Raw genomic sequence first — 27,488 nt, 5'->3', positions numbered from 1 at the left:
GCTTCTCCCATGTAGGAAAACAAAAAAAATACATTTGTGCAAGGCGCCTTTGTTTCATGTATTTTATTCCCCTGCAATTATCACTTATCAAGAACAAGTAACAGGGAAAGCTGTCTGAAGTAGTGCCTCAAACAAATATTTGGATAATGAGCGCTACACTTCTCATTTACAGAAAAAGTATTAAAAAAAAAATTACAAAAAAAAGTATACATTAAAAAAAAGGAAAGTCAGTTACATTAGAAAAGTCCAACTATTAACAATCAGACTGTTTCAGACCCGTTACTTGCCTTGTAGTACAGGAAAACACTCTGTCCTCATCCCACTGGCACCAGGGAGGCTCCAAAGTAAAAAAAGCAAACATTTCTTTGTGATGTGATAGAATTCAATAAAGACCTGGTAAAACCTCAATGGTGTATTAAAGCAGAACTCTGTTCTCATTAACAAGGATACAGTTTTTTAAAAAAAAAAATCTTTGTAAATTACTAAATATACATGCTTTCTTTGTTTTTGTTTGGCCTTGACACCTTGTGTGTAGGTTTCCAAACCCTCCTCAGGCAGAGAGGATATCCTACATACAGTCAAACAATGGACTCTTCATTATTGGAACTTGTTTTTCTTTTTTTTTTTTTATATAGCTTAGGACAACTCATTTAGAAATGTTGCAAGCAGAAGAAACATAGACAAGGGCAAATATTTAAATCAACTTATATGCAAAAGACTTTATAAAAAAAAAAAATAGTCATTTTTCTAAAATGGCTTTTTTTGTGGTTATTTTCGGAGAATTGGGTTTGGACACGCATGATTAAATCTGAACGCTGCATCAGCAGTATTATCATGATTGCATTACAGTTGTCATTTTCAGGTCAGGGGTTAAATTTTATTCATACAATTAAAATAACGCAGAGGTTGCCATTAACAAAAGTTGTATGCCAAAAAAATTAGCAATTTAGACAAATAGGCAGCAAAAGTTACATGCATTTATCTAATGTAAAAGCCAAACTTTGTCCTAGCTCCTCAAATGCCTGCGATTGGTCCATAAGAGTTGATAGGAAGCCTTACTAAATCAATAGGCTTTGACAGACAGATGCATAAAGGGCCAAGTTTAACTTTAACAGTTGAAGGACTGCATATAACTTTACTTGCCTGAATCTTTGATTTTACCAATGGATTTAAAAATGTACTGAGGGTTCTACTGAAGGAAACCTCTTCTTATGGACTTCAAATATGTGTGTAACAAAAGTTACTTTAGAGCTGGGTTTAGAATAATAGATTTAGATTAAGTTTAGGCATATCATTCTAAAAAAGGGCTAGGTTAAGGTTAAAGAAAGCATACTGGGAAAATATGAAAAATGTTTTGGTGGACCTTCCAACAGGGCTAGTTTGCTATCTGGCGTTAATGTTCAGGTTCCGGGCTATGATTAGCAGTTCTCCAGCTTATGAAAAAGGCCCAGAAACAGATAACGCATGGAGTGTCAGAGTTTTGCCCAGTCCCTTTTAGCTGGGCGAACCACCCGGCACTTTTCAGCAATCATCCGTTTTTACGTTACATTTTCATTTACAGGGTTCTGGTCAGGATATTATCTCAAGTTAGTTTATTTTTTTTTCAGACGAATTCATTTCTCATGGCTCTATCACTTAACTTTTTAGCTGGCCCCCCATATACACGTACAAAAACTACCACACCAATTTTGTTACACTTTACGAATTTACCAAGAATTTTTAGATCCAGACAGTGCTCACCAGAGTCCTTCATTAAAGTATGAGGAATAAAATAGGTGTTTTCTTTAAGATAAAATGGAAATGTCTGCACAGCTCAGGTGCCAAATGCATCCTTTTCCTTCCATAGACTTTGTTACTCTTATAAACTGGAATTATAAATAGAAATATACATTCAAAATATATGGAAAAAGGAGTGAGTGTCTACATTATATTTTGTATGTATCAATCCATCCCTCCCCCAAAGCAGTAATAGAAAATACTATTTTTGCCTCAAACTTTGTATCTGTAAGGGGGAAGTACCAACTATTACTTAAAAAAAAAAAAACAAACAAAAAGAAAGGAAAAAAAAGAAAGGAAAAAAAACGAGTGAAGTGGGAACAGGGTGGGAACATCAATTCTGTAAAACAAAAAAACCCAGACGAAAAAAAAAAAGAAAAAAAAAAGAAAGTGAAAAAAACTTTACATGTGTTTAGGAAAAAAAATACAAGAGGTTTTATTTCCTAGCTATGAAGATTTACCCTGGGCCACTTAGCTATACACAGCAAGAAGCGGCCATTTTGCAGGCTGAGCCAATAAGGGGTAAGCAACCAATCAGTTCACTAAAGACGGGTGGACATCACCAATGCATGAGCTGACAGGACGGCTATTGGCCTAGCCAAAAAAAAAAATGGTAATAAAAATGGCTGCTCTTCTGTGTACAGGAAATGGGCCCACTTTAACGTTTGCTTCTGACACAAAGTTGGATTTATTTGTACAAGATACAAAATGTAAACATGGCAAAATAAATAGTTAAAACAAGTGATGCAGGACCCCATTTCATGCTCATGATCCCATTAAAGATTTGTTTTTCTTTTTTTTATATCCATTCAGTTGCAAATTCAAGTGCAAAAGCATGATGATGAATATCAACTATTCAAGTAACAGAAATAATATGGATGATACAAATAAACTATTTTACAAGGTAGTGATTTTATCCGATTTTACAAAATGTACATAGAGTGGAATGGGAAGATGTCCCATACACAGTTCGTGGTTAGGTCCATGTTAGCGCGCTCTGATCCGCAGAGAACGCTTTGCATTTTCGATGGAAAAAAAAAAAAAAAAAAAAGAGCCTGGTTAGTCAGGCCAAGTCCATGCTTTGAAGTTATGTCACCTCCATTGCTACTGTCGTGTCCGCTATCCCATTCAAACCCAACCTTTCCGGCTCGTGGTTCTCTCTGGGGAAAAAAAACAAAAGCAAAGAAAAAGAGGTATGTTTATTACTAATGTGGTTAAGGAAACAGCCAGTCATTTTGAAGGGCAAGGTATAAAAATAAAGGTAAACTCCAGGACCTAATCCAGGCAAAAAGTTTTAATGCAAATGCGGCTTTCCTAGCACTGAGAGCATGAAATACTACTTTAAGCTCTAGGTAGAGCCTAAACATACCTTTTTTCTAGCTACCCTTCCCTCGGATACTCCAAGTAAAGGGTGAACTCTTAGCATTCTCACCTACAACACAGAACTATTTATTAGCCCCTCAATAAAGGGAATGAAAACAATGCCCTACAACTTACAGTACAACAGTCTTACTGAAGTGGCTTGGGAAGGGGGAAGTTGCATGAAGGAGAAGTCTGCAGGAGTGATGGATTAGGATAAGCGAAAGTGCTATTTAGATACTGAGCCTAAGCTTTGCGAATAGGGCGGTCTATACTGCATGCTTGTGAGTCAGAACTGTAGTCACAACTACCCCCATCTCCTGCACTGAAAAAAAAAAAAATTGACATCAAGTAAATGGCATCACGGTGGGCAGCAGGGGCCGGGCACTAAAGGCAAGATTGCAGGAGACAGAACAAAAAATATTATAGAACTAAAAAGGAGGAGCTGACAAAATAGCAGTATAATCCTCTGTCTTTACAGCCTTGCAGGTGTATGCAAATTTTAAGTGTGGCAAAACAAAGATTTTGCCAAGTACAAGATGTGTATGCACAAAAAACACACAAAGAGACGCATCACATGATAAATAGTGTAACACTGCTGATGTAACATGTACCTGGCTATGCTGCTGATGGCACTGCTTGGAGTAACCTTTGGCACTCGGTCCATGCTGGCAGCGACTGTGGCGAGTTTTAAGGCTGTGGGAGATGGAGCAGAAGTCCTTGTGTTGATATGCACATTGACAGGTGACACAACACTGACGTTGTTGAGGTGAACGGTGTTCGTTAGGCAGGAATTATTCATAGGAAGGGTCTGGGGCGTACTTGTGCATAAGGTTGGGATTAAGTGGTTAGTGGTGGGATGTCCGACTGTCCGTACAAGCTGAACGGTGGAGATCCCTGGGTTGGATGACAGAGCCACGTTAGTGGAGTACAGCGTTTTAGCATTCCCTGCAAAGAAAAAAAAAACAAAAAAAAGTTTCAGATCTCTGACATAAACAAATCATCTACCTGGCAACATTATAAAAGTATGAAAGTCAGTGGCACTTAAAGTGGTGCAATAGGTTTTAATAAACCCCCCCTTGGGCCATAAAATGAACTCTCTTATGTCTGCCTCCCTTGCATATATCTCCCGTATCGTGCACACAGTCTATAAAGGTGAACTGGAAAGCTGCCTTAGGTCAAGAATAGATATTTGGAGCCTGACATTAATATGGTTTTTAAAGGTATACAAATGTAAAATGACATGATTCATACTAAATTCTTATCCTGGTGCAAATACTCACTAGATAGTGAAAACAAAAAAAAGTTTACGAGCCTGTGCCTTCAAAATGAAATCGATATTGACAGTTTCACACATTTCCCTCCTTACGTAGATATCCGCTCAGGAAATGTTTATCTATATAAATAAATCTTACCTCCTGGAGGTGGGACAACACCATTCAGGTTGCTGTGGCCAGTACTCGGATCCTTGGTCACTTCACTGCGACCTGGCGTTGGTGAATTAACTACAGCAGATGCAGCAAAGTGGGCGCTAGCAGAGTCCAGTGTCTTGGACATGCAGTCAGAATTTCCAGAGCCCTATATAAAAAAAAAAAATAAAAAAAAAAAAAAAGTGATGTAAAATGTAACTCTGTGTTAAAGGGAAAAAGATACCTTGAAAAAAAAAAAAAAATACACTTTGGTTTACTGTTTTTGGTATCTTGCATATGGTTCAGTGAAAGCCTGGCCAGAGGTTACCCAAGAAAAGCAGAAAGTGGCTAGGTGCTGACAACAAGGTAAAAATCCTATGAGACAGCAGTGAAAACTACGACTGCTACGCCCTCTACAATTCTTTTAATTCTACTGACAGCCCACATAAGTGTCCTGAATAAGGGAAAGTGAAGCATTGCTGCCACCCCATAACAGAACTACATTAGGTGAACTTTAATGATAGAATAAACAGGTATATTTGGGATTCTGAGAGGGACCCCAGAGAAAACCAAGTCCATTCATAGCCAAAACCACTTCCTGTTTTGTAACCTTTTTTTCCTTTGTCTTTCCTACCCCTTACAAAAATGTAAATGTTTGTGAGGGCAATCAAGTATGGAGAATTTTTAAAAAGTATTTCAAGTTTTAAAGTAATACACAGCTAAGCAGCACCAATAGCAAAAAAGCTGCAGCAAGTCAATTAAAAAAAAAAAGTCTATGCATTATCAATCACATGGCTCTTCAACTGCAGCTCCACAATCAATATAGAAACCTCTATTAACAATTTAAAAGTGTAAAAGGAGACAGATTAGGAGGACTTCATCTGCCACTATAATACTACACTTTGCATGTGTAGTGTGTGTACACAGGAACACATTGTTATGTGAAACCCGGCGAACAGACACCAAAAGAACGTTAGCAAAAAAAAAAAAAATATATATTGTTTTATATAGTTTTATAAAATATACTGAGGTATAAAGCCTTATTCTTTGCTAAACAGTGTTCAAGTGTAGTGTACTATTATACCTTACCCTGATAGGCATTGATTAGGTTTGAAGGCCCTGTGACATCTTCATTGAAGTTGCTTGCTAATCTTTGCCTAACAGCATGAATATGTCTGGTTGGAGGGATTTAAAAATACTGCTGTATCATCTTCCTCTGACCATCACTGCACCTTACCCTCCTGTCTGTCTGCTCTTGGGAGGGTTTATGTTCAATATCATTAATGTGTTTGTGGGTGGCTACAAAAGTGTTGACAGGGAGGCTCAGAACTCCTGTTTCCACTACAGATTTAACTTGGCAACACTCTTGCCACAAAAAATAAATAGGCGAAGGAACAGAAATTAAGTAGCTAAAAAGGGAGGACCAAGGCTCAATGATATTTAAAGCCATAAGCATGGCTTTTACCCAGCATTGGAATTCACAGGTTATGTGGAATTTGTTATTTTTTGTAAGTAAATACAAAAAGAAAAGTTCAGTGATTCAATTACTTACAAAGAAAAAGCTGTGCATACAGCAAGATTAAGCAGGCAGATTACTGAAATGGCGATGTACCTGTGCTTTTGGATGTATCTGCTGCGACGACTGCTGGGACTGCTGTTTTTGCTGTAGCTGAGCTAACTGCTGTCTTTGCATTTGTACCAACTGCTGCTGATGAGTCTGGAACTGCTCCTCTGTGATACCTCCTGTAACTGGAGGAGGAAAATAAAAAAAAAAACAAAAAAAAAAAAATCAGGAGGATTCAGATGCGAAGAGAAGAACAGCAAATTATCATATATATTATATAAAGACATACATACATACATACATACATATACATACATACACACACACACACTGGTGATTTGAAAATGATTTGGATAAATAGTAGGCATTTACTAAGACGTTTGTGGACCCAGCAATTATTTTTTATAAGGGTTAAAAAGTAGAGCTACAAAAGGACCTTGCAAATCACTGTAGGGGACCACACTGTTTTGTTTGGCTGACTGCAAGATTCTAGGAACACACGAACACACAGTAGCTGAAAAATATCATCAAACCAAGTTCCAGACCTGGTGTGGTTCATGCAAAACAGCATACCTTAGCCTTTTTTTTTTTTTTTTTTATAAAGAAAGCAAAAATATTTGGTAAAGGCCTCAAAGTATCCTTTAATAAATAAATGAAAAACATCCAGCATGTTTTACAGAAATCTTAAATATTTTATACTGTACATTGTGCTGTGTATGCATATTAAATATTTTAAAGGTAAAGCCCAAGGGTTTCACTCAATTGCCAGTTTTGTGGTCTCTCCTATTCTTTCTGTAACATGCCACTGATTAAGTAGGTTTAGAAGGTGATGACACAGGAGTGCCGTGTGAAGGGAAAGTGTGATTATACACAGCAGCAGAAATAAGAATGCCAGCATCTCAGATTCTTTGACAGCGCAGAGTGTCTGGAGCAAGATTGGAGCAGCTTGGAGCTAAACTATACACTTCATATACTAGTGCATTTGACTTTTACGTGTAGAAGACTATTGCATTTTAAGCCTACCCTTTATAATTGACTGATGGCAGTACCAATTTAATAAAAAATAGCTACAAATGTGTGCCAACTCTGAAGGAGTTTTATATATTTTTCACACACACACACCATTTTCTCCCATGAGGGTTCAATGTACATAGCACATATTATTCCAAGGCCAATTCAAGTCCGATCCAAGTCTTTTCCATAGTCTTGAAATCATTACATAGTAGCAATCTCCGATAAAAATAAAGGGTGGTATGGAGCTGGTATTGGGAGGACATCTATGCAAGTACAACCATATAATACAAACATTCATGCAGATAGCATCCTGAAAAAGTTTGGAACCTGGCAAGACAAGCTCCCTAACCACTTAGCCAATGGGCAACCATACAAATCAGACAAACCAGTACCTGTCAGTCCGTTCTTGCTGGTGGTCGGTAAAGTGGCTCGTTTAATGCTCACAGCATGTCCTACTATCCTTGAGGTACATTCTTCACTATCGTTGTCTGGAAAGGGTATTCGTCTTGGCTGGAAACACTGCAGTCGACGCGACCTAATATTGCTTAGGATCTCAGATAGAGACAGTCTGTTTTCACAAGGTCTATCGGAAGCATTGGTCCGCGAGTTATCGGGAGGGGGCTGTGCAACTTGGGAAGATCTTGAAGAACTAGACAACATGTCAGGGTCCAGCTGCTTTAGGATGGGGTCATGGGGGGTGGATAGTCGGTCCATTATAATCCTGGGAACAAAAATCAATGAATAATCTGTGTAAGTGGCAAATAAAAATGTATGTATTGTGGCATGAAAGATAACCCTCAAATTTTGGTAAATAAAGTAATTAGGTTTTTCTTAAAACATAAATTAGCACATAAATAAATAAATTTTCTACCTTCCACCTCGGCCAATCCGCCTCCTTGCAAACCCTATACACCTTCGGGGGACTGTGAGAGTGGTGAGGCAATGCCTATACCGAAGTCTACCAAAGGGGGACTGATCTGCGTCTTCTAATGTATCGTCCATTTGGTCCAAATGTGGCTAGAAACACAAACAAAAAGATGTCATATTGTATTTAAAAACTTTCAAAGATTGTCAAAAGCACTTCAGCAAAACAAACACTTGTAACCTGAAAAAAAAAACATGGAGAGCCCTGATAGGAAACAAGTGTTTTTTATAGGACACCAAAATATTGTGCAGCGATTGATCATTGTAGGGTTAGCTTTTATGTGCAAACTTTGAGGATATGACAAGTACTCTGAAAACATGTCTACATCCAACAGTATGCCAGGGAGACATCTTCAGAGAAAAAAAGCAGACCAAACATTTTAAAATGTGTAAATCATTAAAATAGTCCTGTAAACATATAGAAATGCCACACAACATATAAAGATTTATCACAAAATGTGATATAAAATCACTAATCACCTAATATTTCTATTTTCCTTTTAGTCATATGAAAGGATCTCAAGCTGTAAAATCATAGCAAACAGTGTTATCCTAAGGCTGCATACACACACTCAATAATCGTCGTTGGAAAGGATCTTGCACAATCCATTCCAACGACAAAAGACTGTACACAATGCATGAACGAGCGCTGAATATACAACACTGTTCTGCTCTATGGAGAGGAGAGGGAGGAGAACATGCAAGCAGCACCCCGTTGCGCTCTCTCCACTTCACTTCCATTACGATCATTCGTTGTTTGTGGATCCGCCAGGATGAATTCATGAACGACGAACGCAGCACACGTCAGATTCTGGTCCGATATCGGCACTGAGGCGATTATCGGACGAGAATCATCTGATGTGTGCACGGAGCCTAAGTGTAAGACATTTTTTTTTTTACACGCATTAGAAAACATTCTTAGTGAAACTGATGTGCACCCAAGCATTGTGATCATATAGAAAATATATATAGACTTACTGCATAATACTGGCATCCAGTTCTTCTCCTAAAGGCATAGGGGCCATCGGGGTCATTGTCTTCTTCAGGCTCAGACACTGGGGAAGGTGGCTGGAGAAGATAACCAAGACATTATAAATGATACTTTTATTCTGAGACCCTGATGAGCTCTCATCAACATGTCAGCTGCAGGACAAACCTGTGGAAACTCTTCATCGTCAGAGCTGTGGAAGTCATATTGTTTGATATCACTCTTGTTAATTACTGGCAATGGCTCTGAGGCAGGCTGGGGCTGAGGGGTGACAACAGATTCTGCTTTTTGCTTCTTTGGGTACTTCTTCTTGAGACGGACAACATCTAAAGGTTCTTCTTTAACAGATGAGTGATGAATATTCTGCAAGACATAATAATAATGCTTAGAAAACATCAATAAGTCATGCAAGGCTACTTAATATTCAGTGCATTATTGGGCAATTTTCTTGATATAGGAGGTCTGAAGTACAGGTTCTGACATCACCAAGGGGCTGGCACATATTATTCAGGACTACAGACATGCTACAAGAAACTGCCAGACTGCAGATATTCTGCATGAAAAGGTAAGAGATGGCTAGTATAAAAACAGAAAAGGGATGGTAGGTATATTAGATTGGGAGCCACTTTGAGGGACAGTTAGTGACATGACGAGTGACATTTGTAAATGCTGTGTAATATGTCCGCACTAAATAAATACTGGATAATATTAATAGAACAGAAAAAGTAAGACAAGTAAAATAAACTAGCAAAAAGTAAATAAATGGTTCCATTTAAAGTTTGCCGGACAATATCCAACTTTGTAGCCACAGAATCTGTAACCAAAATTGCAGATTTACAGATACTTAAAATAACCATATAAAATTTCATACAATACCTTTGCCTTGCATTCTGGAACTCTGTGATGGTTCCCATTGTGTAGCAGTGTAGGAATGGGATGAGGTTCCTTCTCAATTTTAGGAATCTTAATTTCATTCAATATTTCACCTCCAAAGTCACCCAAATTATACCTTCAAGCAAAAGAAAGGCATAAAAAAAAAGTTTTAAAAAATGGAGAGGAGAAAAAAAAAGGAGGAGAGCCACAGAGAAAGAGACCTTTTCAGGCTTGAGCAAAATGTGCAACACTGAGCTTGCTTCCGCAGTACAGGTATAATGCTGTTCAGGGTACTCTGGTAAAATGGCATCAAAACTATTTTTTCATTTTATGTTGTGTTTTTACCTAAAGCTGGCACCTTGCTCTGTTTTGTCATGTATCTCCTTATAACTAATCAGAGTTTCTTAATACATGAAATTAAGAACCCCCAATGTGGAATTCCACTATGACCTGGAGGATTACAAAGACATCCTGCTAGTTTTTATAAAACTCTATCAGGGACAGTGATGTGTTTGCTGCCTTATCTATAGCGAATGAGGTTCAGCAGCATTCAAGTGATTCTTTTGAGGTTTAGAGGGGCTTTCACGTGTGGCTCTGCAACCATCCTTACCATACGGAGGAAACATTATAATGGCCCTCTAATATCTTAGCCACAACCAACCAGGAAAAAGTCAATTTCTAGATAAACGTTAGCCACTATCTGACTGAAAAATGATAAAATATATGAGTATAAATCGCACCTTTTCTCCACAACTTCCAGCGTTAAATGTAGTAATTCCCGCTTCGTCTTCTCTCTTCGTTTGATCATCTCTAAAATAGTTATGGCTCGGCTAAACTCCCTCCGTAACTTCAACATTTTCTCGTAAGATGCTTCATCATTCTTACGATTCTAAAGAAAAAGAAAAGTTTACAAGTTATTTTAGGAAATAAAAGATTAATTCTCAGTGTAATTAGTGGTTATACTCCATAAAGACACTGCAATGATGCTGGTTGAAAATTCACCAAATTTTGTGCATTGACTCATCACTTTCCTGACCGTTTTCTGTACATTTTCATATCAGCTGCACAGATAGCTAAGTTGTCATCTGAGTCTCACTAATTGACAGTAAGGTTTCATATGCAACAGATGAAAATTCAAGCAAGAAAAAGTTTATACAAGGACATATAACTTGATCAATATATATTAGACTGTAACTAGTCATAAGAGACTATTTGGAATGTCTCTACATTTCTTGACTGCAGGTCTGCTTTATGAGAATAAGTTTTGTTTGTAATCTAGTAAATATATTAAAAATAAACAAGTTCTTTAACATTTTCATTAGAAAGTACCTTTCGTGTTTGCATCTTCTCAGTTCGACGCCGGAAGGCAACATACGGATCGCTGTTGGTAGATCCATCACGTTTCTCTTGTTTAATTTGGGGAATGAGGGAGGGCCCCCTGCAGTTTTTCCGTTTTCTTACCCAGTAGTCATACACAGATTTGATAAGGTAATCATCCTCATTTAGCAGCAGTTTTGCTTCCTGAAGGGTGACAAGCTGAAATATTCCAAATGCAACGGTTACTAATCTTATTTATGGCATGGTGCAGGTAATTTCATAAATAGGATTACCAAGTATATACAAACACTACAGAGTTTATCTATATATGCTTCCACTCAATACTATTAGCTTGCTTGTGATTCAGACATTTTCTAATTGACTTTTCACTTTTGAATCAATTTTTTTAGTATATATTATTTTAATTAAGGCTAAAATTCACAAGCAGCTTTTGCTGTGTGAAAGTATTAAAAGGGCCAAGTGGAAGGGACTGATCCATATAGAATTTTTTTTTGCCAAATTAAAAAAGGGTCCATTAAGAATTGACAGGCTTTTATTCTGACAAATATGTTCTAATCTGGACCAATACCTCCTGCCTGACACTTAATTCACATCAATCATTTTGTTTAAATTTATTCTCCCAGTAAAAACACAATTTAGTTGGTGTTGGCCACAGGGTGCTTTACTGCTGGTATCTATGTTCCTAAAGTGTATTTAAAGTCAGATACAAAAATTTACTAATTTCAACATGCCAATCCATATCTGTCTAAACATCGTGTGGCTCCCCGCAGCAGTAAAGCCTTGCCAATTGCACAAATACGCACAGCAGCCCATGTAACTGCTGCCCTCTACTGCCCTGCCACAAGGAGACGCTACAGGGAACCACGCATCCCCCTAAGAGGCAGTCGTAAATGCACTTGCTGCAAGTTCACCATCAGTGTGAATTTACCCTTAGGCTACGTACAAACGTCCGATAAGTCTTGTCTTATAATCTCGCGGATATCGACATACAGTTAGGTCCATAAATATTTGGACAGAGACAACTTTTTTCTAATTTTGGTTCTGTACATTACCACAATGAATTTTAGATGAAACAACTCAGATGCAATTGAACTGCAGACTTTCAGCTTTAATTCAGTGGGTTGAACAAAAAGATTGCATAAAAATGTGAGGAACTAAAACCTTTTTTTATTTTTACACAGGCTATTTCATGGGCAGGTGTGGGGTGCTCGTATGTGGAAGATTTTGCTGTGAACAGACAACATGCGGTCAAAGGAGCTCTCCATGCAGGTGAAACAAGCCATCCTTAAGCTGCAAAAACAGAAAAAGAAAAACCTATCCAAGAAGCTGCTACAATATTAGGAATGGCAAAATCTACAGTTTGGTACATCATGAGAAAGAAACAAAGCACTGGTAAATTCAGCAACGCTAAAAGACCTGGACGACCACGGAAGACAACAGTGGTGGATGATCACAAAATAATTTCCATGGTGAAGAGAAACCCCTTCACAACAGCCAACCAAGTGCACAACACTCTCCAGGAAGTAGGCGTATCGATATCCAAGTCTACCATAAAGAGAAGACTGCATGAAAGTAAATACAGAGAGTGTACTGCAAGGTACAAGCCACCCATAAGCCTCAAGAATAGAAAGGCTAGACTGGACTTTGCTCAAAAACATCTGCTTAAATCCAGCTAAATGCACTCATATTGATTGGGAGGCGTTTCATCATACAGATGGACAATGACCCAAAAAACAAACAGCCAAAGCAACCCAGGAGTTTATTAAAGCAAAGAAGTGAAATATTCTTGAATGGCCAAGTCAGTCGCTGATCTGAACCCAATTGAGCATGCATTTCACTTGTTGAAGACTAAACTTCGGACAGAAAGGCCCACAAACAAACAGCAACTGAAAGCCACGGCAGTAAAGGCCTGGCAGAGCATTAAAAAGGAGGAAACCCAGCATCTGGTGATGTCTATGGGTTCAAGACTACAGACTGTCATTGCCAGCAAAGTGTTTTCAACCAAGTATTAGAAATGAACATTATATTTTCAGCTTTTTAATTTGTCCAAAATCAGAAAAAAGTTGTCTCTGTTCAAATATTTATGGACCTAACTATAAGTGAAAGGGGGGTGTGCAGCGGGGTGCTACTCTGTCGCTCTCCCTCTCCATGGAGCAAAACAGTGCTGTATGTACAGCGCTCATTCGTGTATCTTTCAGTCTTTTGTCGTTGTAGAGGACCGTGAAAGATGCCAATTATTGCATGTGTGTATGCAGCCTTAATATAGACTGCTTCTCCGATTTGAAGTACCAACACTGTTTGCTCGGCTTATCTATTATTTGGGGGCAGCAGATACTTAGGAAAACTGATAACATGAGATTGTAGTACAATGGACTGCTTTACAGATTAAGTATTTTTCTGTACTAGAAAAAAATAAGTATATAGTTTGAAAAAGAGAAAAAAAAAACCTAAGGCTGCATACACACACTGGATTATTGTCATTGGAAACAATATTTTACGTTTGTTTACAGTTACAAATGACTGAAAGATGAATGAACAAGCTCTGTACATGCTCATCGTCTGTCGTTCAAGGATCTGCCAGGACGGATCAATAAATGACATTGGACAACCTTTGTACATGTCAGATTGTCATCCAAGGTGATCCCGGGAGCTTGTATCGGCTGAGAATCATCTGACGTGTATTCATAACTTAAAGCGACTACCATATCTAAAGATTAGTAAACTACATATACAACATTTGTGTTTTTGTTTTGTTTTGAATTTTAGTTAAGGTTTATCAAACATGAACATGGCTACTAGCAGATCATTGAAGGCAAACAGGCATAAAAATGATTGTAAAGGTGGATAAATGAATGGCACGCCAACATACCATGATCGTGGGTTACTGTGCCGTTGGGCAATGTCAATGTTACCAAGTATACCCACAGTACACATTAGTGCTAGGTCATTTTATTAGTGGGTACAAATCGCTTCACAACTCCTGGGATCTGTTCAGCCCCATTATTTCAAAATGTCCTGATGAAAGTTCTCACCTGATTGGAGCTTGCCTTTTCCAGCCTATCAATCATAATTTCAAACTGCAGTGGTTTAAGTTCCATTTTCCTGTTGAGCCGATTGAGCAATGTCTCATCTTCAGAGTCCATATCATAATCTGGCTGCTCATTGTCCAGATTAAAAGCTAAAAAGAAGAAAAGAAAAGTAATCACCTATAAGATTATTTAAGACCCAACTCACGTTTTGGAAAGCTCTGATGTATAAACAAATGTTACCAGTGCTCGTTTGTAATAGGAGGCCATCTAGCTTTACAGTACTTTAATATCAAAACTGATGCTATATTTATCCTGGTTAGTAAGTACAGCCCTTGTCAGATTTCTGATGTAGGGCACAGATTGCAGCGCTGGTGATGGTTTTCCACTTCCCTTTCCCAAAGATAACATTTGTGTCAAGGGTTATGCTTTTTTCCAAGTTTATGACTATGCAAAGCGTATGACTTTGTTGCCATTTGGCTGTTTTACCACAGGACCATAATAGTAGAGTTTGGTTATTAATTTGCATAAGGAAACGCAAATGCCCCCCCCACCACCACAGGCTCACACAATACCTGTCTGCAATAAGTATATTAACATTCTTATTTTTAAAGACATCCAGAGGGCTGCATTAAAGAGTTTACAGCTGGGAAACCTTCACCAGGTATTATATGGTTACCCAAAATTCTAATTTCATCTCACAAAGCCCCATCAAAACAATGATTGCTTCAGAAAAGCTCCAATGAAAATACACCCTTGCTGATCATGGGCTCCAGGCATACCACAAAGCAATGTTCTGAGCCTAGCAGCCCTGAAAAGTTGTATGTGTAAGAAAGGAGACGAGCTAATACATTAACATTTGTCCTAAATTAAAAAGCCACTTTAAGAGGACTTTAAAGGGACCACTAATGAAATGTATGTATGCCCAGAAAATCTTGGTGTTTCCTAAACTATTTTTTTTTCTAACCACATTTGGTATTAAAAAAAATAAATAAATAAAAAAAATGAGATTACTTAGAAAAGAGGTAAGCAAATGGGATGTTCCAAAATGGGTACTGTAGATGCAATTATCAGGAGTCAAGCCATCTGTTTTTCTTTGTAAAGGGGTATGTATATTGGGGTAGCCATAATAGCGCATCTGTTTTTTTATGCTTTCATAGCCACTTTGTGGAATGGTTGCTCCTTACTGATGCTCTCATATTGGGACTGATTTATTGAACTTCTCCAATGCTGGAGAAGATACACTATCACGGAGGAATCAAAGTGATCCAGCAAACCTGGAATAGATTTCATGAAATCATTTCCTATTTAGTAAAAGTTATCAAGCCTGGAACAAATTAATTCCAGGTTCACCCATGACAGCCTATCTTCCCCAGTCTTGGAGAGCTTTAATAAATCAGGCCCACTGAATACATACTTTAGATACAACCTCAACCAAGCATTGTCTAGGAGGCCAATTGATTTCAGTCATTAGGCGCAAAGTAATATTTTTTTTTATATATATAATAAAGATGCAAAAATACTTTAACCACCCTCCCAAGCCTACAATCTGCAGAATAAGCCCTAATACTAATCACCTTAAAACATACATTAGCTGAAAAATAAACATGAAACTTTATTGTTGGGAAAATAAATATTTAAAGAAGTGATAAAGAAATGCTGGAAAATAATTTACTATGTTTGGCACAAATCAGGAACCAAAATGTTCTTTTTGTATGTAGTTTTAATTTCTCAGGCAACCCATCTTAGTCTGCATAATAAATGACAAACTTCAGGAAAATTGAGGGTGCAAAGCCCTAAGTTCAGACAGCAGACTAGAGAAGGAATGAAAAACAGAGCCACGTTCAGCGAGTGCATTGAAAGTTGGCTTCCTGTACGAAAGAGCAGGTGGTTTGTCCGGGTGAAATAACAGATGCAGCCTGTGTGATAACTGGAATCTTGACAAGGATGACACGCCAGCGGTCTAACGCATACACTTACGTTGAATGTGAATGAACTGCTTGGGCTGTTTAAATTCTCCTTTGTACAGGCGACTGTAGTAGTGGACATTGCTCTCGGCCTCAGGAACGGGAATAACCATGCTCTCTTTCTTTTCTCTAAAAACCTGTTGTGCCGAGATAGCTCGTTGCAAATGGTGTTCCTGCAAAAGCAAGGAAAACAAGTTGAATGCGATGTTTAAATCATGAACAGATCTCAAAGTATTTTTCCGATCACAGTTTGCAGGCAATGCACACAAGTAACACACAAGACACACAATCTTAGTAAAAGCCATTCAGATTTTATATTAAAAAACCCCACTTTTGCTTTTCAAAGTGTTTAGGATACATACAGATATAAAGCTACGTACACACGTCCAATGGTTCTCGGCCGATATCGGACGAGAATCTGACGTGTGTACAGCGCCTGACGTCCATCGTATGAACGACCGTCCTGAGAGACCCAGGGATGACCCTAATGCAAGAGGTAAGCCAGTGGGACAAGGGCGTCTTTTTTTTTTTTTTTTTTTTTGCCTCCCTTAGCTCTTCCTTATGCAAAAATGTGCATGCTTGACATATTTGGGGAAAATATTTGGTCATGCCAGATTAGCGTTTCTCAACCAGGTTTCTTCCAAAGGTTGCTAGGGGTTCCTTGAGAAATTTGCATCTCTAGGATAAGTTTAACTGACACCAGTGATCTTTTTGGCTTTCTATAAGGTTGACATTCTTACCACTGGTCAGCAATGTAAAAGACATTCTTCCTTTTGACCACCACACTAATATACTACGAGTTGTGCATATAGTAAAGGGTTTCCTGAGAACCTGAAAATAATTTCAGTGTTCCCCAAAAAATGTTAAGAAACAACATCATTGCCTGCATTGTTAGGCTATGCAGCATCAAACCTTTACTGTTGGTTTACAATACAGGGATGCCAAGCTTCTGTTGTAAAACTAAGATATGGGTCTTTGTTGTGAATTTTGAAGACCAATTTCTCCAGAATGCTTATTGAGAGATCAATAAGAGAGACCACTTATTGGCTTATTTCAGAACCTGTAAATATTTTAAGTATTATAGTCTCTACATAGATTTTATTAACCCCCCTACAAAGTGCTATACATACAGGGTTGATAATCCCCATGAAGTCCTGCTCCTATATAAGCTGCAGAGTTGTCACTCTTATGTGGTTTATGTCTGGATGTTCTATAAAGGTGTCCCATCTGCAACAATTTGTCTTTTGTGCCTGATATCTCCAGATTTCTGGTGACAAAGTTGAATACGCCCAGGATCAGCTTTGGTTGCCAGAAAAATCTGTCTATGCTGGCTTCCCTTGCACGTGTGGAGGATCAATGAACTCCTGCATGCCTGCGCTGGAGCTACATCATCTTAGCCAATCAAGATGGCCCAAAAATCGTGTCTGGGAGGAAGAGGAGAACGTAGATTGTGGCGCCCTGGGATTAGAAATAGTGCCGATTTACTTTGACATTAAAGGAAGCTGGTGCCAAATGCAATATAGGGGTTACTGTATAATAATAAAAAAAAATGATTTATAGTGCCAAGATATTACCCAGAACATTACAAAGTTCATAGTCACTAGCTGTCCCTCAAGGGGGCTCACAATCTATTGTCCCTACTATAGTCATATGTCTTTATCACAGTCTAAGGTCAATTATTTGGGAGCCAATTAACCTGACTGCATGTTTTTGGAATGTGGGAGGAAACCCACGCAAACTCCATGCAGATAATGTCCTGGCTGAGATTTAAACCTGACATCTAGTGCTGGAAACACCTCTAAGCCACTGTGCTGCTCATTTGTAAAGTATTTTTGACCATTCCCTCTGAAAATACTAGTTGCCTTGTCATCATGCAGTCCAATGGCTTTAATACTCCCAGGGTCATTGTACCAAGTATTCAGAGTCTTGACAATTTTTCATGTTCGTCCTGGAGCGGCAATACATTTGGAAAGTTAGCGTGGTAGCCAGTCAAACCAGTATTTTCAGAAGCAGGTCAATGACTGTCTTATATTAATGTGTACAATAAGAAATGCGGTTATAACTTTATCTGCCTTTGAAGCTCAAAGCTATTTGGAGTAGCAGCGGAGGGCTTACAAATAACCACTATAGGGTTATATATTGAAGACAGAGCAGAGCTGTAAAATTAAACCATTCCCACTTTTTATCTGTGAAAAAGCAAGCAGTATGCGAGGTGAAATATACAGCAATTCCCAGGAAGCAGCGTAACAGCCGGCCGCATCGCACAGGTCTGGCAGCCAGTTAAATAATCTTCTCCTAAAGCGGGGCACGTACCCCGTCCATCTCCCACCCCCGATAGCCTCTGAGCAGCCAGCAATTTCAGCACCACGTTGTTCACCAATTGCAGCAACATTTCTTGTTACCGTTTCTGTAAATTATGTACACAGAGTTTTTATGACTTAATGAAATCTAAATTACTGTTTTTGTCTCCAACACATTAACCATCCCATCTGTTATTTTATCTGTTTTCAAATTGCAGAGGGAAGAGAATATTCCGCCATTATATTGTGTTATAGATGGAGAAAATCACCACAAAAGGTTTACAAAGATTGATGCCGGGGACGTCAGGAAGGCCATTCATCTAAAGGGAAACTAAAAATAAAAAGACGATTCCAGGCAGCAAGCAAAATCAATTAATGGTACACCAATTACCAGAAAACAATGCAAGCGCCTTAAACCAAAAAAATTCCACTCAATTTAATTTGAGATTTTTCAAAATGTATTCCAGTACTACCAAAATCATTTGTTTTTTCTTCATTTGGAAGTAGGAAAAGCCTCCAATTACACGAATATGTGATGTGTAATGTGTGCTAAGAGATAGAAGGGTTAGAATTCTTAAGGCTTATCTCCAGGGAACAAAAAAAGCCTTGCAGGAGGGCAAACCCCATACTGCAAGAGTTAAATGCCCATTGATCTCTAGGAGGACCAGAAAAAGGAGATTTACCTCCTATTCTCTGACAGATCCCACCTCTGAGCCACTGCTCCCCAGCAGCCTTCATTCCAAGTCACATTACAATGTGGTCACAGGCACGGATGTCATCATCTACAACCCCCAATCAACGTTTTTGAATTATAACAAAAAACAGCCCATCACTTAGGAGGAGAGCACTGGAATCAGGGAGGTAAATAAACGTGTTCTGGTTCCCCTAGGCACAAGAACATTAAATTCTTCTAAGGCCGCACTCATGGAGGGTCTTTCCTGGAGGTTAAGCTTTAAAGAGACAATTGGCTTTACTCACACCAGATTTTGAATCCATGTTTTCAAAAATGGTACAGTAACCCTGCTGTTCAGTCAGATGCAAGCCCAAGGCAAAATTAAACATTTAGCATTCAGTTCTTGAGAATAGGAAGATTTTTGCTCACAATTTGCTGAGCTTGCCTACCTACCTCATTATTGCCCCCAGACATTTTTTAAGCTTGGTTGGAAGGAGCTGTAGACAGGTTTCGGGCCCCTGAATGTGACCCAACTTTTTAGTAACCACTCAAAAACAGCCAGGTGGTTACTGAAAGTGCTGGGTGGTGCGCCAGTTAAAAAGCTACCCCCATAAAATAAAAGCAAAGGCGGAAACCACCAGCCAATAGGAATGCTGCCATTGAGTTTCTTGCATCGTGTTTCTTACAGTGGATGGAATTTGCATTGGTTGGTGGTTATCAGGGGACGTTCAGCCCCTTACAACTATCAGTCAATGGGAATACCCCCTTCTGTGTACCCTAATGGGCCGATTAGCCTGCCTGTATTCAACTTCAATTAGGTACAATGAACACAAAATGTTTGCCTATCTCTGAATGATTTGAACATAATTTGCAAGCAAGATTTAGAGGATGAGGCAAGAACTACATGGAGCCTCCTATCCTGAAGTGACCTGCAGACACACACAGACCTGCATGCAGTCCAAAAATGTTAAACCTTATCAAGTCTTTAGCCTCCCAGGCTTATGTCAGTTGAGGTATTTGCTGATAGTCATCACTTTCAGGGAAAGTCTAAGTCTGACAGTTGGGTAAAAGGGAAGTAACTCCAGTTCCTAAAATATGAATACATAAGATCTTATGAGTGTTCTTTCTGTTCAGTGCACAAAATATTCAATGAACCAAACCTCTCAATACAGACAGACAATCTCTTGTGCGGATCAGGTTTCACACCAGAATCCATCACATTACAAACTAACACAGGCTTCAGGGTATTGGCACATCTGATTTTGTACTTCCAGTGCTGCCCAAGTGTACAGAGATCAGGAGTGATCATACACACAGGACCTGCAATGTGTCTCCACCTTGCATAGGGGGTTTTATTTAGTCTCATCTTTTCAGGAAGGATAGTGTATAGGGGAAGAAATAAATGCGCCCAGCCACAAACAGCCAAGGACTAAATATAACAGCTTCAAACCCAATTTCACAGCTATCTTTTCTTTTACCCTTACATTGCCATTCATAGCAAATCTCATTCTAATCAATAAATGTTTTTTATTTATAAAAAATAAATCAATAAGGAAATACTAAAAAATAAGAAACTAAGGACAACAAAGCATTAACAAAAACCCCTAAAAAGCTGTGATTATCATATGCTGCTATACAAAAACAATACAACTGATCTGGTTGTGTGCCGTGCAGGATGAATGACCTTTCAGACAACCAGGATGCTGATCAAAAACAAAAAATGTTTTTTTTTCTTTAATGAAAGTCCATTCCTCAGCAACGAGATGAAGTTAAAGGTTAGAAGAGCAATGATCAGAGCCTAACTCCGGGACAATGGTAAATACACAAAGATTAAATAATTATGGGAGACAATATAAATAAACTACTTACACTAGAACATTTATCTTATAGAATGAATTTAGTAATCTGTTCATATATCTGTATTTTGGAACTACAGGTATAAACACATTGCAAGAAAGCCACTCTTTATTGCAGGACAGGTGATGTCTCTTCTGCAATAAAACTTTGTATATTTGTACACCGAGCTACACATGTGCACAAGCCCAGGATATCCGAGTGCCAGGGATAAATTAATTTCAGCTTAGCCAATCAGGGTGGTTGAAGATCTGAACTGGAAGACCAGGTGAGCCAGCAGAGGCGATTTTATCTCTGATCAAAACCTTGCCTGGGCAGAAATTCGTCATCAATCAATATGGAAAAAAGTGAGGGTTTGTAATGTGACTTTTGTCTAATGCTAGATTCTCATTTAGGATTTCATCTTCTTAGTGACATTATCCCATTTCTATCACTACTACTAAACAGACTTCTGTACCAGATCTTCTGACAATTTTACATTAAAGCAGAACTTTGAAAACTTGCGAGGTGGTTATTGCAGAAAAGAATGTCCCTCCTGTTCTTACCGGCCTGATCGCTACCAAAATTTTCTGAGCTGCAGTGTGTTGATAGGGAATATTCTGCCTCCCTTGTGCATGCCAGGGATATAGGAGCAGGCACATAGGAGTTATGTCATCCTGGCCAAACAAGAGAAGGAAAAAAAAAAAAAGATGGCGGCACCCTGTGACGGAATAGGAACAGGCAAGTACAGCTGGGTTTAGTTCTGCTCTAACCTTTGTCATGGCAAAATAAATTAACAAGCCCATTCTGAAAGAAGACCAAATGAGCATGATTGCTGCACTACCTGACAAACCTTAAAGACACTTAGAGCTTAATTACTTGCTGCAAATGTAACACAAACCAATATATAGATGGGAAAACTGTACCATACATGAACAAGCTGAAAAATGCAGCAATTTATCCCGTGGTTTATATATGGCTTTAACACTCAAATTCACCCGACCGATGCCAATAGTAGAATCCATCATCCTGTGCTCCTCTCTGAAATATAGGGAAATATAGGTCTCAGAGGCAAAGCCACCAAGAAAGGGAGAAAAATAGAGCGTTTACTGTAATTAAATGTAATTAAAAGTGATAGACCCGACTCCCACACAAAGGTCAGACACAAAAAGTGTTTCTTAGCACGTACAAAAAAAATGTATTCTGTATACATGATAAACAGCTTCATAAGAGGAGAAATAAAAATATTTGTGTGCATTGTTAAACAGGATTTTTTTTTTATAGCGCCAACATATTACGCAGCGCTGTACATTAAATAGGGGTTGCAAATGACCGACTAATACAGACAGTGACACAGGAGGAGAGGACCCTGCCCTGAAGAGCTTACAATCTGGGCAGTGGGGGGATGGGGATCAATACACACAATACATTTATACTAAATTGTTCTCTTCTTACATTTACTTGGGAGTAGAATTACCCTTTAATATATCCCAGGCAACAATCAGACTTTAATCTATCAAGGAAATGTTGATGATATAGAAGAGAGAAGCAGAGGCTTCAGAACGAACACTTGAGACGTTGAAGCGATTGCTGGATAGAATTTGCGGATGTCTGATTGCTTACAATTGCAGACTGGAATGACACTTTAATTGAAATGATAAATCGAATCTTTTAAGCAGAAAGCCTAAAGCTACGTACACACTTCCAATTATTATCGTCGGAAAACGAACGACGAACGTTCCTGCACGATATATATGAACGATCGTATAGCACCGATCCTGCACATAGAGGTAACGACACGATCGTTCATAGATATTGTACACACAATAGATACGATCGTTTAAGCGATAGAGGAACTATGTGCACGACAGGAAAGTGAACGGACGTTCGTTCATCACGCATGCTCTGACCATGGACGATCAACGAACGACCGTACACACGAACGATGTTCAACGATCGTCGTTGGTTACTTTTTTACGAACGATTTTTTGCCCAATCGATCGTTCGTCGTTCGATTGGAACGATAAAAATTGGAAGTGTGTACGCACCTTAACTGCAAAGTAAGAGATATGATGACTCAGAACAATGATAACAAGAGATAATACAGAACTCCCTCACAACCGCCTCATACACACGGCTCCAAGACTTTTCTAGAGCTGCTCGGCTTGCTCTTACTTTCTGTTTATTTAAAAGAGCACTCAAATCTAATTTCTTCAAACTTGCCTACCCCACTTTTTCTGTCTCTTAACCCTCACTACTCACCGATCATTCCATATGCCCCCTCCTATTGTGTGATATTACCCCCACTTCTTAGATTGTAAGCTCTTCTGGACAGGGTCCTCTGCTCCTCCTGTGTCACTGTCTGTGTCTGTCTATCATTTGCAACCCCTATTTAATGTACAGCGTTGCGTAATATGTTGGCGCTGTATAAATCCTGTTTGATAATAAAAGAATTAAAAAAACACATTAAAAATGACACAAGAACAGGTACAGCACACAACATACGATGCCAACAACTTGCAGCAAGTGCGATCCATAAGCTTTTGTCATGTAAACAAAGATGTATTTAGAGCGAGTTCCTGCATGGCATAATCAGTTACTTATTCGCTTTGTAAGAGGCCTTTCACTAGACTGGCACATAAATTATTCACTACCCCAAACATAAGGCCACAAGATGCAGCGTAATGCTATTTAAAGAATGCTGATTTATGAAAACCCAAGAAATAATTATATTTAGGGCAGACAGGAGAAGCCAATGAGATTTCAGTTTTAATTCTTTAGATGCACGAAGCAAAGAAAAAACACGGATCTCATAATGGTCAATGAAATACCTGGCTTCAGGAAAAAGTCAATGTATGTACTGCACAGAATAATCTATAGAAGACAGGAGAACACATTGCGGTCTATTCATTAGGGATTGGATTGTGAGTAAATCTTTAAACCGTGACAGCTGCATTAATAGAAAATGTGAGCGGTATTGGATTTTGCCTTTTGAAAATGATTTTATTATTTTAACAAACGCATGTTGTGCACAAAGCCATGTCCTGCCATGTAGCAACAAACACACGAGATATGGATTAGCAGCTACACACTGGCACACACGCTTGCTTTGATGTTTGCTCCTGTGCTGACACACAGTAAAATGATCTCCAGCTAGTCTGGAAGAAAAGGAAATAGTGGCGGCAGCCAATCGGATCAGACTATGTCACATACCGATCCTGCTGAGCCAATGACAGCTGGCTGAGGCGGAGATAGAATTCATTCAGGAAATTTATCTGGGTTCACTCTTACTCGTGTGCCAGGAGAGACATAAACACAAACACACAGCACTACACGTGATGAACGAGATCTGTGTGTACTGGACCTCGGATCATACAATGCAGAGACTCATCTATGGAAACAGGCAGACAATACTAACACCAATGACCTGCTAATACTTTCTTACTGCGACACAACAAACAATATAAATATTTTACAGTGTTGTATATTACTGTTTGCTTTTACATAAACACATAATACACCACAAGAGGGTGAAGTCATACTATGATGGTGTATATCAGGGTTCCTTGAGCAATTTGTGCCTCTCAGGTAACTGACACCAATGATCTGTAAGGGAGACATTCATCCCACTGGCCAGCAATGTAAGAGACATTCTTCCTACTGATCCCCACACTAATATACTGTGAGCTGTGGGTATAATAATTACAGCCGGGGTTCCCCGAAGACCTGAAAGTTATTTCCAGGCTTCCCCCATGTTAAAGTTTGAGAAAGTCTACTATATATATATATATATATATATATATATATATATATATATATATATATATATATATATATATATATTTGAATTCTAGGCAATATTAATTGGCCAGGATCATATATTACAAATAGCATGGCATGGTCCTAGAGTTTACTGAACATTTATAAAACACATTGCTACAATTCACTACATGATGCAGCTTCAAATAAACATCAAACACAAGGAATATAGATTTATAATTTATTTATATAGATTTATTTCGTATTGATAGGTTTTACAAATATTTAACAGCAGTGTGGTTCTGATCCATTGCTAGGGATGACTACACTTGGGAATGAATAGCTCTACCCTAGACATTTTATAGTAAAAAGGGCAAAATACTAAAACAGTGAAGGCTTGGATTTAGGAAACATATATCCGGAATTTATGTTTTAATGTATGTGGTATCATTTACTGGGAGCAACCTCAGCGGCCCCAGGATTATGGTCATGGATCGCACACTAATATTGTAGGCTTGGTGTCCATTATAAGCAGGTTCTAAGCTGCACGGATCAGTGAAGGGCCCATAGAAGGCCAGGTGCCGGGCCTGGTGAGTTCTGTCCACCATGTAATACAAGCAGGGGAGCCCCTGTGCACTCCTACCATCACACACGCTGCACAAAGCATTGGGGACATGAGGAAGCAAGGCCAGTCCACACCAAGTGCTAGCCGCCTTCAATGAACAATCATATCCTCTTGTGTCGGAGATGCAATTCTCCCTCCATCAACGCAACCAGATTTGACAGCTGCAATGAAGTGCACTTGTCATAATCTGTGCAAGCATGGAGGCATGCAAATGTACCTGTGTGTCTTCATCAGGCTGATTTCATAGACAACTTATCATTACCAACGCTGCGAAGAGCACTTGATTGTTTTTACCACAATTATTAGCATACCATTTGTATTCACATCTCCCATACATATAGACATCTCAATATCCATTTGATAGTGTGTTGGCTGAGCTTATGGAAGAATCTGAATATTTATTCAGAAAAGAACACGCCAGGACTGAACTAGAGGAGTTTCATTATAGCTCTCCTAAAAACGTTCCTATAAAGCAGGCCTATCTTTATACTATTTTTTTTTATGTAAATCAAGCTATACCCCTAACAGACGGCTGATTTATTACCTTCTTTGCAGCCTGCACCACAGCAGGTCTTGCCGATCCCGCCATGCCACTACTTCATCCTGCCAGCAGGGGGAACCAGTGAGCACACAGGAATTTGACACTTCCAAAAAGTGTCAGATCCCCCAAGTGACATTGCTCAGAATTAGAGCCTGGGGGCAGCAGGAAAGGTATGGCCAACATCTAGATAAGTGATAGGATCGTAAAAAAAAAATAAAAAACTGAGCCAATCAGGATGTGAGATGACATCAAGGGGTGACCTCACCCATTGGGGTTGAATTACTAAAGGAGTAGAAGGTTTTTACAACTAAATAAAAAAAATTTAACGTTAGTAAATCACGTGAATAAAGTTAATAATCATAATAATGGAGGGCAGAAAATGTGCTAGCATACGATTGGTTAAACATATTAGCAAACAGAACTTACATAAAAACATTGCATGGAACATTTACAAAACTGAATGGCATTTTTCCCTCTTTATTTTTATCCTTCTACATCTGTGACAATCTAAACCGACCACTTCCTGTCTATATGCATCAACCCCCTCAGGTATGTGCTGCATATCACTGCATTGATTGACTTCCCCTCCCAGCAGGCCATCTATAGTGACAGTATATGAATGCAAACACGAATCTGCAAATTAAAAAACAAAACATTTACAAATCATTATCTCTAAACACTTTACAATCTAACCGAAAAGTAGAAAAGTCAACAGCTCAGATTTGTTATGTGACCCTCAATAAGCGCTAAGATAGCCAGCAGGCAGGGTCAGGGTCTCTGATTTGTAGCAGGCGCTCCACAAACACTGACAAGCGGCCATGCAGCACTTCAGAGCTGTCCAGTTGTTATCAAACACAGCGGGCTGAGCAGCGCATATTTCCTATTCACAAAGCGACTTACGCTCACGCCGGCCTCCCCGCTCCACAGTGACGTAGGTATCGCACGCCACAGCATGGCGGCTCCCGCCAACTACGCCGTCCACCTCCCCTACGTTACGTAGCCTAAACAGCGCACAGCGCACCCTACGTAGCCCGGCCGGCGTAAGTGCCTTCGTGAATAGCCAATGTCTGACAAAGGGATTACCTACCGATTCCTCCTCCTTCTCCATCCCCGTGGGCATCTGCGGCACGGCCCGGTTAATGGACACGCAGTCATTGAGGTCGGGCATGTCCTTGCCTCGATAGACGGGCAGCGGCTTGGTAGCATCCAGGGCCCGCGCTCGAAAAGACAGTTTACTCATGGTGGCCGGGGCGGAGGGGGGGCCGAGGAATAAAAAAAAAATATAAAAAAAACCTTAAAATGATCGGTCAGCAGGACCCCCCCAAACCGCAGTCTGTGTCCCCCTGTCGGCTCATGGGGCCCCCGGGCGCGCTGAGGGGCGGATAGAGGCGCTCCGGGCGGCGGTTGTTCGTGCCTAGATCCGGCTTTTGTTGGCTCGATCCGCTCCCTGCGCCATGGCAAACATGGCGGACATTACCAAGGCGGCGAGCGATCCCAGCAGCCCCCGCGAGCAGCGGCT

The 27,488-nt window shown here is 39.3% G+C and overlaps 1 protein-coding gene across 1 annotated transcript; it reads right to left on the bottom strand.

The window, feature by feature from the left end:
- Positions 1–1,686: 1,686 nt before the first annotated feature.
- EPC2 (enhancer of polycomb homolog 2) lies at positions 1,687–27,488 on the bottom strand. Its single transcript, XM_072418139.1, has 14 exons — positions 27,057–27,488; positions 16,252–16,411; positions 14,278–14,423; positions 11,237–11,443; positions 10,648–10,796; positions 9,911–10,043; positions 9,203–9,397; positions 9,025–9,114; positions 7,994–8,139; positions 7,515–7,843; positions 6,157–6,293; positions 4,551–4,713; positions 3,750–4,083; positions 1,687–2,936 (listed from the first exon to the last, which is right to left on the bottom strand). Exons 1-14 carry the CDS (start codon positions 27,207–27,209, stop codon positions 2,864–2,866), a joined length of 2,415 nt encoding a protein of 804 aa, XP_072274240.1. The 5' UTR covers positions 27,210–27,488; the 3' UTR covers positions 1,687–2,863.

Source organism: Pyxicephalus adspersus, chromosome 7 (genome assembly GCF_032062135.1).
Source record: "Pyxicephalus adspersus chromosome 7, UCB_Pads_2.0, whole genome shotgun sequence".
NCBI lineage: Eukaryota > Metazoa > Chordata > Amphibia > Anura > Pyxicephalidae > Pyxicephalus > Pyxicephalus adspersus.
This window is presented reverse-complemented; position numbering and strand designations above follow the sequence as displayed.

Excerpts from the sequence above, each read along its gene's own strand:
- EPC2 (XM_072418139.1), bottom strand. The coding sequence starts at position 27,209 with ATGAGTAAACTGTCTTTTCGAGCGCGGGCCCTGGATGCTACCAAGCCG. Across the intron at positions 11,444-14,277 it reads AAAAGGCAAGCTCCAATCAG|CTTGTCACCCTTCAGGAAGC; the intron begins GTGAGAACTTTC and ends GGAATATTTCAG. Across the intron at positions 8,140-9,024 it reads CTGGATGCCAGTATTATGCA|CCACATTTGGACCAAATGGA; the intron begins GTAAGTCTATAT and ends TTGTGTTTCTAG.